General features: G+C 43.7%; 1 protein-coding gene across 1 annotated transcript in view; it reads left to right on the top strand.

The window, feature by feature from the left end:
• Positions 1 to 315: 315 nt before the first annotated feature.
• Positions 316 to 12,890, top strand: part of clybl (citrate lyase beta like) — a 68,534-nt gene continuing 55,959 nt past the window's right edge. Inside the window, exon 1 of the mRNA XM_042221825.1 lies at positions 316 to 399. Within this exon, the coding sequence (XP_042077759.1) occupies positions 356 to 399 (44 nt within the window). The 5' untranslated portion in view covers positions 316 to 355. The remainder of the gene's footprint in view (positions 400 to 12,890) is intronic.

Raw genomic sequence — 12,890 nt, 5'->3', positions numbered from 1 at the left:
GCCTTCAAAGAGCAGACAGTTCATGTGAGGACCAGTTCAGAGAGACAGTACTCTGAGATGATGTGTAATCCACAGAAACTTTGACTTTAGTTTTTATGCAGCTGCTCTTATTTTGTTGAATTACTCTTTATTTCTGCTACTTTATCACAACTGTTGGACTGGAAACACATTTCATCCGCTGCACTTTATCCTCGACAGCAGTCTCAGCCAGTTACTCTCTGTTTACCACTCCATGTGCTAACAGCACTCCAGATACGCCCCTTTCCAGGCTGTGGCCAATCACATGATTCAAGCTGCACACACGCGCCGCTAGTGAAGCCAATCGCCGCTTGCTCTTGTAGCGTCATCGGAAAATATGGCGGCGCACATTACTAGATCTGTGAAACAACTTGTCCCACAGTAAGTCAATTTATTTTCAGTTTATCTCGATTGAAAATGATGATTTGACCTGTCGGCTGAGGAGGAAAAAAACAAAACACACTGTAAATATTTAGGCGCTAATTTTTATGAATAGGTTTTCCTGCTCATAGCGTGCAGCTAGCAGCTGCCGGTCAAATGTCACTTGTTTTGTAGGCGGTGGAGAAGCAGCTGTGTTTGTAGCAACATGTTTTTACAGCCTTGCGTTTTCCAAAATAACGGAATACACAGTTTTTGTTTATTTTTATTGTAGCAACGTGGCTGTTATTTGTTGAACGACTTTAGTAATGTAGTGTATGAATGTGTGGCTCATTCTGCCCAGGGTCACAGTTTTACAGCACATCTAATGTGAGGTGGGAAACGAAGTAAAAATGTTACTGGAGCCAAGAGGTAGTGTGTAATTTGATAACTAAGTAAAACATTAAACACAGACCGTGTGCTATGCAGGTTTGGCTTTTGTGAGGGACATTTGCTTTTTTAAAATGCAACTTTCCCGACGACTTTGCAAAGAAAATGTAATAACATAAAAGTTTGACAGTTATTTTCTTGCATTGCGGTAGTCGTCCTCCACTCCACTATTGCCCCTTTTCTTTCCCGTAACTTTTAAAGAAAAAGTTATTTTACTGCTGTTCTCTCTAGTGATCATCTTTGGATGAATTCCCATCAAAATCCAAATATATCACCACACCTCTTTTTTTATGTTTTTGTTTTTCAAAGACAGACATTTCTTATGTTTGTGTCACATTTACAAGATTAGATCACAGGGTTGCATTCTGCTCCTTGAAAATAACCTGGGGAAAAGTTGCCTTCCTTTGGCAACTTTATAAGTTTCTACCTTGGCTTTGCTGTAGCTGCATTTCATTTTCTTTGCTGTACTTTCGGTCATAAGTTGTGACTTCACGGTGACTCGCAATTTTCTCCATAGGCAGCAGAAGATGGTGACAGGTCAACCTTTGCTCTAAATGTGCACTGTTTGATAGACATTTAACACAGTCCCATAATGACAACGTTCCCTCCTTTCTCCTTAGACAGTGGATAAAAGCCCGGCTTTAGAAACGCATTCGTCCTGCAGTGCTCACTTTAGAAATGCTGGAGCCAGTTGAAATGCTGGCTATCAAATGCTGTGCACTTACGCATAACATGGGATACTCTATCACTTTACACTGTTGCAGACTTCTTTGATATGCTGTGGTTGAGTGATGAATAAAAGATGCATATTCATATGAAAATCAAACCAAAACCACATCATAATTGGAGGAAAAGTAAATAATCCTCACTGTTAAAGGAGCTCTGTGCAACCTCGGAGAGCCATTCTTATTAATGATACTCAAATGAGGCTAGTGTACTAATCTTCACCTGCTCACTGACACAAGCAAAATTCTAGGTGAACTCACATCAGTGACATACTCTAAGTGCTCAGCAGCCTTACTTTGATTATAGGAATATAACCAGAATACAAGCAGTTGGCAACCAGTTGAATTGAGTCTCCTCTTCCAAAGAGGTGTCCTGCAGGCAGTGTTGGGACTAACACGTTATTAAGTAACGCGTTACAGTAACTACGTTATTATTGTGGTAACGAGCACGGTAACTAGTTATTATGCCAAAACCAGGAACGCGTTACTCGTTACTGGGATTTAGATAGGCTCGTTATTCGTTACTTCGTGTGGTGGCTATCGCGGAGCTTCCACAGATTCAATAACATTAGCAAGTGGTGGAAGCCAGCAGGTGGATGAAGGAAAAGGGAGGCAAGAGGAGAGACCCGAAGCGGCCGCTGGTCCGAGAGTGTCAGGTGAACTGAACTTCAGGTAAGAAGTTATAACCTGCAGTCCATCTGGGTCAGATATAACCAAGTTTAGGTGGAGTTTATTTTCGTTATGCTGACTTTTTCGTACTGCGTGCTAGCTAGCATGACGGAGTTTCTATACAGCTGGGTGGGTGCTATGTTACTGATGTTGAACTTTATTTTGTTCATAAGGTTAATTATTAGAGTTGCCAACCGTCCCGTAAAAAACGGAATCGTCTCGTATTCAGAGAAAATATTACGCGTTTCGTATTGAGGTGAAAAGGAACAGTTTGTCCCGGACTTCAGCTACAATGAAAAAGACACAAAGCTGGAGTTATTCTGTGTTTTGACTGCACAGCTGCCTCTTCTTCTCTCATCCTCTCCCCTCCCTCTCCTGTTTCTACTTCAATCATGAAACTGATCAATGATCAGCTGATCGGCTTTTCTCTCTTGTTTTTTTATCGCCCACTTTGCGCCAGAAAGAGGAAACCAGCGGATGTCGCGGCTAAACAACAGCAGCACGTTTAAGCTTGATCAGCTGTTGTTAGAATTTATTTAATATTAATTTCTAGTATCAGCTGATGTTTGCTGGAGCCACAGCTGTAAAGCTGCTGGTCAGATGGTTTGGATATGTGGTGAGAGGGAAACATGAAGATGAAACCAGGAGATGTCCTTACTGAATCATCAGAGCTGCAGTGATGGAGAAACAGGTTTACCTTTTAGGTGACATGAATGAGTTGAAGGGAAGTTATGAACTGTTTCTGAGAGACAAATAACACCAGGATCCTTTTCTAAGTAGCTGACAGCTGGTAACTGTGCAGGGGCGGATCTAGCAAAGTGTTGCCAGGGGTCCATGTAGGGCATTAAAAGGGAAAGGGGGCACAAGGAAATACTTTCTTATTCTCATTTAAAATGTCTCACTTTTAAAAAAATAATTATCTGAGTCTTACAACAAACATTGATAGATTGATGCATATATACCATCAGAACAGTGTACATCACTGTCACAACAGTGTTTATTTTCATTCAAAGGCTTTATGATTTTTCCTATAATGGTGGGCCGGTCTCTAGTCAAAATGCCCGGGACATTTTTTGTCCCAGTCCAGCTCTGTATGCAGCTCATCTGCAGTCTGGTGTTACCTACATCTTCCTATTCAGAAGGCAGAATTTCCGAGTTCTGAGTACAATCGAAAGCACCACGACTGCAGTTTTTGTGTTGGATGTAAAAAGCAGGCTAGGATAGAATCAGGGTGGGATTTCTCTCGTGGAAATGTGCACATTATTTTTTCCTTTCTATTGGTAGGTGGCACAGTGCACTTGTGGCAAGTAAGCAAGCTAGAAGACTGGCAATCTTGCTGGGTATCCAGTTACGGAAGCAACACATTAACAAGAGAATTCTGAGTAAAACCAAAGTTACTTTCCCTAGTAACTAGTTACTCTGAAAGTAACGAGTAACTTGAAGTAACTGAGTTACTTTTGATAGAAGTAACTAGTAATGTAACTAAGTTACTAATTTAAAGTAACTTACCCAACATGCTGTCAGGTGAGTTGTGCTCAGCTTGTGTGCTGATGCTGTTTCACGTTCAATTAATGGGCAGTTTGTGAGTAAATGTTACAAAAAATTCAGTGCAGTCATCGTGCAACCACTGATTTTTTTCTCCCTTCCTAGTTGCAAGGAAGTTGCCAGTTTCCAGTTATGCTGCTGTGATAAATGCAAATGCTAATGACTTTTGCGACATATAATCAAATCAATGGAACAATATACCAGCCCTGCAATAAACTGGACTTTCTTCAAGGGTTAACTCAGGTTTTTAAGTGTGGTACTTTGTGGTGATGCTGAGTGGAGGTCCATCCATCTTCATCCGCTTTATCCGAGGCCGGGTCGCGGGGGCAGTAGCCTAAGCAAAGAGGCCCAGACCTCCCTCTCCCCAGCCACCTCCTCCAGCTTATCCGGGGGAATACCAAGGCGTTCCCAGGCCAGCCGAGAGATATAATCTCTCCAGCGTGTCCTGGGTCTGCCCCGGGGCCTCCTCCCGGTGGGACATGCCTGGAACACCTCACCCAGGAGGCGCCCAGGGGGCATCCTTGTCAGATGCCCGAACCACCTCAGCTGGCTCCTTTCGATGTGGAGCAGCAGCTGCTCTACTCTGAGCCCCTCCCGGATGGCCGAACTTCTCACCCTATCTCTAAGGGAGAGGCCAGCCACCCTTCGGAGGAAGCTCATTTCTGCCGCTTGTATCCGCGATCTCGTTCTTTCGGTCACTACCCACAGCTCGTGGCCATAGGTGAGGGTAGGGACGTAGATCGACCGGTAAATTGAGAGCTTCGCTTTTACACTCAGCTCCCTCTTCACCACGACGGACCGGTGCAGCGTCCGCATTACTGCAGCTGCAGCCCCAATCCGTCTGTCGATCTCCGGCTCCCTTCTCCCATCACTCGCGAACAAGACCCCGAGATACTTGAACTCCTCCACTTGGGGCAGGAACTCATCCCCGACCCGGAGTGGGCACTCCACCCTTTTCCGGCTGAGAACCATGGCCTCAGATTTGGAGGTGCTGATCCTCATTCCCGCTGCTTCACACTCGGCTGCGAACCGTTCCAGTGCGAGCTGGAGGCCCTCACCCGATGAAGCCAACAGAACCACATCATCCGCAAAAATCAGAGATGAGATTCTGAGGCCACCAAAGCGAAAGCCCTCCGCCACTTGGCTGCGCCTAGAAATCCTGTCCATAAAAATTATGAACAGAACCGGAGACAAAGGGCAGCCCTGGCGGAGCCCATCACCCACCGGGAACGAGTCCGACTTATTGCCGGCAATGCGAACCAAGCTCTTGCAACGGTTGTATAGGGATCGAATGGCCCGTAGCAATGGGCCAGACACCCCATATTCCCGCAACACCTCCCACAGGACACCCCGAGGGACACGGTCGAATGCCTTCTCCAAGTCCACAAAACACATGTAGACTGGTTGGGCAAACTCCCATGCACCCTCAAGTATCCTCGAGAGGATAAAGAGCTGGTCCAGTGTTCCGCGACCAGGACGAAAACCGCATTGTTCCTCCTGTATCCGAGGTTCGACTAGCGGACGAACTCTCCTTTCCAGCACCCTGGCATAGACTTTCCCAGGGAGGCTGAGGAGTGTGATCCCCCTGTAGTTGGAACACACCCTCCGGTCCCCCTTCTTAAAGATGGGGACCACCACCCCGGTCTGCCAGTCCACAGGTACTGCCCCTGATCTCCACGCAACATTGCAGAGGCGTGTCAACCAGGACAGCCCTACAACGTCCAGAGCCTTCAGGAACTCGGGGCGGACCTCATCAACACCAGGGGCTCTGCCACCAAGGAGTTGTTTAACTGCCTCAGTGACCTCGCCCCCGGAAATTGGCGGGTCATTCCCCTCATCCCCAGACTCTGCTTCCTCCTCGGAAGACGTGTCAGTGGGATTAAGGAGGTCCTCGAAGTATTCCTTCCACCGCCTGACAATTTTCTCAGTCGACGTCAGCAGCGCTCCGCCAGCACTATACACAGTGCAGGTAGAGCACCGCTTTCCCCTCCTGAGACGCCTGACGGTTTGCCAGAATCTCTTCGAGGCAGTCCGAAAGTCTTTTTCCATGGCCTCTCCGAACTCCTCCCACACCCGAGTTTTTGCTTCAGCCACTGCCCGAGCCGCATTCCGCTTGGCCTGTCGATACCTGTCGGCTGCCTCCGGAGTCCCCCTCTCTTTACCCGAGTGTCCAGAACATATGGTCGCAGGTCTGGTGATACGATTACAAAATCGATCATCGACCTACGGCCTAGAGCGTCCTGGTGCCACGTGCACTTATGGACACTCTTATGTTCGAACAGGGTGTTCGTTATGGCCAAACTGTGATTAGCACAGAAGTCCAATAACAAAGCACCGCTCGGGTTCAGATCAGGGAGGCCGTTCCTCCCAATCACGCCCCTCCAGGTCTCGCTGTCGTTACCCACGTGAGCATTGAAGTCTCCCAGCAGGACAACAGAGTCTCCAGGTGGAGCACCTTCCAGCACCCCCCCCAGGGACTCTAAGAAGGCTGGGTACTCTGAACTGCCACTCGGCGCATAAGCGCAGATGACAGTCAGGACCCGTTCCCCGACCCTAAGGCGCAGGGAACAAACCCTCTCGTCCACCGGGAAAAACCCCAACGTACCGGCAGCAAGCCGAGGGGATATTAGAATACCCACCCCAGCCCGCCGCCTCTCACCAGGGGCAACTCCAGACTGAGACAGAGTCCAGCCCCTCTCCAGGAGACTGGTTCCAGAGCCCAAGCCATGCGTAGAGGTGAGCCCGACTATATCTAGCCGGTACCTCTCAACCTCACGCACTAACTCAGGCTCCTTCCCCACCAGAGAGGTGACATTCCATGTCCCTATTGCCAGTCTTGGCAGCCGGGGGTCAGTCCGCCAGGGCCTCCGCTCCTGGCCGCCACCCGGCACACAATGCACCCGACCCCTATGGCGCCTCCTGCGGGTGGTGGGCCTGCGGGAGGATGGGCCCATGTCTCCTCTTCGGGCTGTGCCCGGCCGGGCCCCATGGACTAAGGCCCGGCCACCAGACGCTCGCCCTCGGGCACCCTCCCCGGGCCTGGCTCCAGGGCGGGGCCCCGGTAACCCTATCCCGGGCAGGGTAAACTGTTCCCTCGATATTCTTTTCATAAGGGTCTTCTGAATCGCTCTTTGTCTGGTCCCTCACCCAGGACCAATTTGCCATGGGAGACCCTACCAGGGGGCAAAAGCCCCCAGACAACATAGCCCCTGGGATCCCTGGGACACACAAACCCCTCCACCACGATAAGGTAGCGATTCAAGGAGGAGCTGAGTGGAGGTGTTTCTTTTAATTTAACCTCTAAATGTGGAAAATGTGTGCTGAATTGATATTAGTATCTGGAATACTGGTAGACCAATACAGTGCACATAAACTGGTCATTACAGTCATAAAACTACATTTATGGAATTGCGCCTGATTGAATAAAGTGCCTGTTACATTTTACAGTTAGTCTTTTGTTATTATCTTTGGACACTTTTTTGCCATCAGAACTACCTTCATTCTTTGTGACGCATATTCAACTAGGTATTGGAAACAGTCTTCAGAGATTTTGGTCCATATTGACATCACAGCATCACGCAGTTGCTGCAGATTTGTCACCTGTACATCTGTGATGCATGTCTCCCATTCCACTACATCCCAAAAGTGCTAAATTGTGATCTAGCGACTGTGAAGACCATCTGAGTACATTGAACTCATTGTCATGTTCAAGAAACAAGTTTGAGATGCTTTGTCACAATGTGTGATATCTTGTTGGAAGCACCCTTCAGAAGATGGGTACACTGTGGCCATAAAAGGATGGACATAGCCAGCAACTATACCGGGGTAGGCTGTGGTGTTTTAATGATGTTCATTTGGTACCAAAGTGTACCAAGAAAATATCCCCAGACTATTAGACCATCAGTATTCTGAACCATTGATACAATTCAAGATGGATCCATGCTTTCATGTTGTTTACACCAAAATCTCCCCCTACCATCTGAATGTCACAGCAGAAATGGAGACTCGCCAGATCAACTAATGTTTTTTACAATCTTTGCTACGTTTTTAGTGTGAAAGTTCACTAAAGTAAACTGCAGGGGGAAACTGAAAATGTTCCTTACAGCAAACCTAATGAGACTCTTACATATGGTCATTTTAAAGGAGCTAACACAGGAAAAGTGGCTAAAGATAAAGCTAACCAGAGACCAGAGCATGTTGGAAGGCAGCAGGCTCAATAAGAGCAAACGATCAAAGGAGTTATGGGAAAATTATGGAGATGAGTGAAAAAGAGAAATGGTTGACGTCCGTTTATCTGCTGAAGCTATAAACATACTAGAAAATGATGTAAGTACCTGAAATTTGTTTTGCTATATAATTCTGGGGAACTTGCTGTTGATTGCTAAGTAAAACCTGTCATGTAAACGTGGGTGTACAGCAGCTCATTTTATCAGTATGTCTTTTCAGTAGAAGAGCACTTTATTATCAGTTGTTTACTTGATATACATTTGGAGAGATCGTGAAGTTTAATAATCTCTTTAAGTTGACTGTATATGCAACGGTATTGCCAGGTCACACTTACCGAAAAATCAGAAATTGGAATTAATCAAATAAATTGAAATCAGTGCATCTCTACACTGGTATCAACAAGGAATTTTCACCCAGAGAACTGCCACTCACTGGATAGTTTCTCTTTTCGGATCGTTCTCAGGAAACCCATGGATTGGTGTGAAAATTGCAGTACACCAGCTTTTTTTTTTTTTTTTTAAATATCTAGGCAAGCCAATGTGGCACCAACAACCATAAATCACCTTTCGTCTTCACTCTGGTACTTGATTTGCTCTTCAGCACATCATCTTGACCATGTTTAAGTGCCTAAAATGTTTTTGTTTGCTGCCATGTGATTGACTGACTAACAAGTAGTTGAACAGCTGTACCTAATGAAGTGGCAGGTGTGTGTACCTGAACAACAGGCACAGCACAGAGTAGGAAATGACAACAACCAACTTTACCCAAATGTTTGAGAAGAGGAAATGTCCAGACTACAAATAGTAGAATAAAAGAAGGTAATTTCTTTTTGGTGACCAGCGATCTGTTGAAAATTACTTTAATAATGACTTTGTGTTTAAGAATGACAATTTTCAGTCGGTAATTTAGCAACTTAAATACTTTTAAAGTGCTTCATCATATAAAAGCATATAAAGTTCTAAATCAAGATTGGAATTTGTCTAGAAGTTTGACAACACATTAGTGTACTTACATTCTTACAGAGACAGTACTCTTGTTAGGCAGGTATGTTTTTCTTTTTCGCTTCTTAATATTGTCTACTAGCATGATATTATTGCCAAATTAACAGGAGGCGAAAACCAGTTAAGCTAATGGGTATGCCTTTATGGGTTTGTAATTGGTATTCATTAAATTAGGAAATAATACAAGATTCACTCATATAGCTTTTTCAGCTCAGTTGTTTGTTACCAAATAATAATAACAATGGAGTCTCTTCTTCCTGTGTGGCACCTGTCAGGCTTGTGGTACTACAGAGAAGATGATGTCCCAAGTCACTAGGCTTCAACCTCTGCAACAATAAATGTCTTTTTTTTTTCTTTTTGCTCTTTTTTGCTTTTTGTTTTTGTTATTTCCCATTTTGTTCTCTTTTTTAACATTAAACCAGTGGAAAACTGGAACAACTAATAAACACTGGCCACTGACATAGGTAAATCTCATTAGTTGTATGCCAGTATCGGCCAGTATCAGCTGATACTGATATTTGGCCAATGCAAATGGACTAGGAATAGCCGTAATTTTCATAAATAACAATTATTAAGTTATTTAAAACAAAATAAACAAACAGTATATGTGACTATTTTGTGTTAAATATTTTGCATCTTATTACATGTAAAGTGTGTGTGACACTGAGATTAGATGTGACTATATAAACAGGAGAACTCCTGTGTGGAATTCCTGCCAAAATAAATGAAAATGAAGTCGATGTGTAAACTGCCAGGTATGTGTAGTCATTTGAGAGCAGTTTGGTGAAGAATAGTTGACTGAAAATCTCTCTCCTGCGAGCTAGCACAGCAAAACATGCCAATATTGCTGTAAAACATGGTACACAAGGGCAATGTTATAAGGTAGTCATGGGATAGTTAAGAGGGGTATAATGATTCCAAAATCAAGACACAAATGTAAGCAATATTTCCATCTCCACGTATCATGATACCCATGTGTAGCTGTTAATACTCAGTCAGATTTTTCAGCTAACAAATGAACTGCGGATCTGTCATAGTAATGGATTTAAATGTTTGTTTATGATGTGTTAAAAATGTAGCTAATTCAATTTTGCTGTCATTTATCCCCACTAAAGAAAAAGGGGAGCAATAGTTTTTGTTAATTTCTGTAGGAAAACATAAGAATGAACAAATTTAAATGTAAACTGTCATAAAACAAACAAACAAAAAAAGACCGGTGCTGCCTTCCAATCTGCTCTTTTGATTTTAACCCTTTTTCTTGCTTATGACTTATAAGTTCATAGAATTCAAATATTATATTGCTGGGATACTGCTGCTACACTTGAGTGTGTTTTTGTTAGATGGTTCACGAGATCCATTGACAGGTGGTTAACAGTCAGAGCTGCTTATTGCTTTCCTACATTTGTAAATTGTCATGCATGTCTCTTAAGAGTTATAATGAGACACTTCAATCAGTTTGCATGTTTGTCACAAAGAACTTGTAGTGAGTTTAATATTCTATTAATGTGTCTGTTCAGGTCAACAACATCGTGACATGTGGCTCTAATTCAAGGCATATGAATTTCCAGAGGCACAAAGCTGATGATCCTGCCACATTAGAGTGTGAAGTGACTGTCACGCCAGTCTGGTGTGTGTGTCTGTCTTCTTTCGCTTGTGGGGATAGTGTGAAGAAGTTTGAAAGAAAATAGTTTCTTTCCTAATCTTACCTAATATTTGCTTAGCATGTCATGTTTTTAATACCACTTTGATAAGAGAAACTGTTTTAGTGGATCATTTAGAAATTGTTTTTCTCATCTGTGCTGATATGAACTGCAGAGGCATATTAAAAAGTCCACATTCTTAATAGTGAATTTGCACTGGTGTCTCTGGGAAGCAGTACCTGAATGGTTAAATGGAGCCCTCTCAGATGGCTGGAGCTAGGAGAGGAATGTGTGTGCTTGTTTTATGGACAGCCTAGAGCCCTCGCCCTGGCATTGGCGGCAGACTGCTCTTTGTCACAAACACCCTTGTGTCAAAGATGCAACAGCATCCTGGAGGAAACATTGATTGCTGCTATGAAGTCGACAAGTGATGAAAGTAGCCTAGAGGTTGTCAATTAAGAGAGCCAAGGCCTGGACCTTATAAGTTAATGGGCAGTTTCCCCTCTCAGGGCCTGCTAGGACTTTATAGCACAGCTTATAAAATCCTTAAGTGTAATGCACCCCTATAACGTTTTCAATTAAGAGAAAGGGCATAAAGCAGCGCAGACACTTGGCAGTCGTGCTAGAATGTTTATAAAGTGGCATTTGGCATAAATTGTGAGGGGAATTTTCAATTGCCCCAGTTGTTTTAAGCAGCAGCTACTGTGCAGAATTTTATTTTGATGGCACTTCATGCTGACTGGAAGCATTACAGACTTCCTGTTGTCTTCCCATTACCAGTTCTTTTAGCTTGGTCATATGGATGCACAGCCAGGAGTTTAAAAGCTTCGTATTCCAAGTTATAAAAGAGATTAGAAACATGCAGAATTTGAATATACATGTCTAATATTATAATGTCTTAATTGTAGCGCAAAGTGCTATTCAGTCTGAATACATTAGTAATTTCACACTAAATTGGCTAATTTAATTTCAAAACTATATAATGCCACAGGAATTTTCATGCAAGGCAATTAAGGAAAATAAAATAAAAACCAACATTTTATTAACTGAAAAAGCAATTAGCAGTTGCACGCCACAGAAAGCCGTGTTTGTAGTGCTCTTAGAAGTATACAGTTATATGCAATAATTCTAAATGGCTAACGAAAATCCCTCTGCTCATCTGGTGTCCTCTGTGGCTGAGCTTTCTTTGGCTTCCGGTAGGAAAATAAATGAGTGTTAAATAAACACCAGAGTGTTGACACTTCATTTCCTCATTGATTGGTGGTGGAAGCTGAGCTTAAGGTGTGTGGCCGTAATCCAATCAAGCAAGAAAACAACCGTGGGGACCTTGAGTGAGCAGGTTGGTCAAGTAGCATCAAACCCTTCCTTTCTTTATCCGTTTTTTTTTTTTTTCTAAATCTAACCTTTTTTTTTCTTTACTTTTCATATTATATGTCAGCTGAGCTGGTGCTTTATCAAGCTGAATTATGCAACACCCCCAAAATACAGGATATGATTTAAATATACCAACTATACTGATACAGCATTAGTGTCTATATTTAAAAGTGACTATCAAGTAGGGGCTTTTCACTTTAGCCTCAGAATCAATAAATTGCTCTATTACCTGTTGTTGACCCAGCTAAGCTCGCCTTTGAAATCTGTTACAGAGCATTAACACATGTTGCTGTGTGAAAACAAAGCTCTGACGACTGGCGTGGGGACCAGCTGAGTAAACAGGGATGAGAGAGAAGAGCTGGCAGAGTAGAGAGGCCTACACTTGTCCCTTAACTGACCAAGGTGGATCCATACGGCCAACAGATGGATATGTTAACCTGTATCTACAGAGGGGGAGGGAAAAAAAATCCAATCAAAACAAGTATCTCTGCTCTAGCGCTTAAGCCTTTGATCAATAGCACATCTTCGGCTCCAGAGTAGGACTTCTTACGACCTCGGTGCGCACATGGAATTGCATCTGTATAAACACGACCAGGGAGGAATGTGTGAACAATGCAACAAAAGAATTTTGTTCTAGAGACATGCGGTGGACTTGGCTAGCGGGTGGTTTATGTGGTTAAGAATTTGAGCGTGGTGGTCGAATTGAATGAGAAGCTGGGGAAATATTCTGTTATTAATGAAAACAAAAGTGGGGAAACTTGTGTTTTTGCTTTTTAGAGATGTGAGCCAATCCAAGTGCTGTGATGAAAGTATAACGTACAGGTATTTTAGTTCTAACCGCTGAAAATGGATGTAATGCATACATTATATAGGTTTCAGTGGCA

This window comes from Haplochromis burtoni, unplaced genomic scaffold, assembly GCF_018398535.1.
Source record: "Haplochromis burtoni strain Fernald_Lab_line unplaced genomic scaffold, NCSU_Asbu1 Contig_75, whole genome shotgun sequence".
NCBI lineage: Eukaryota > Metazoa > Chordata > Actinopteri > Cichliformes > Cichlidae > Haplochromis > Haplochromis burtoni.
The sequence above is the reverse complement of the archived record's forward strand: the minus strand, read 5'-3'. Positions and strand labels throughout refer to the sequence as shown.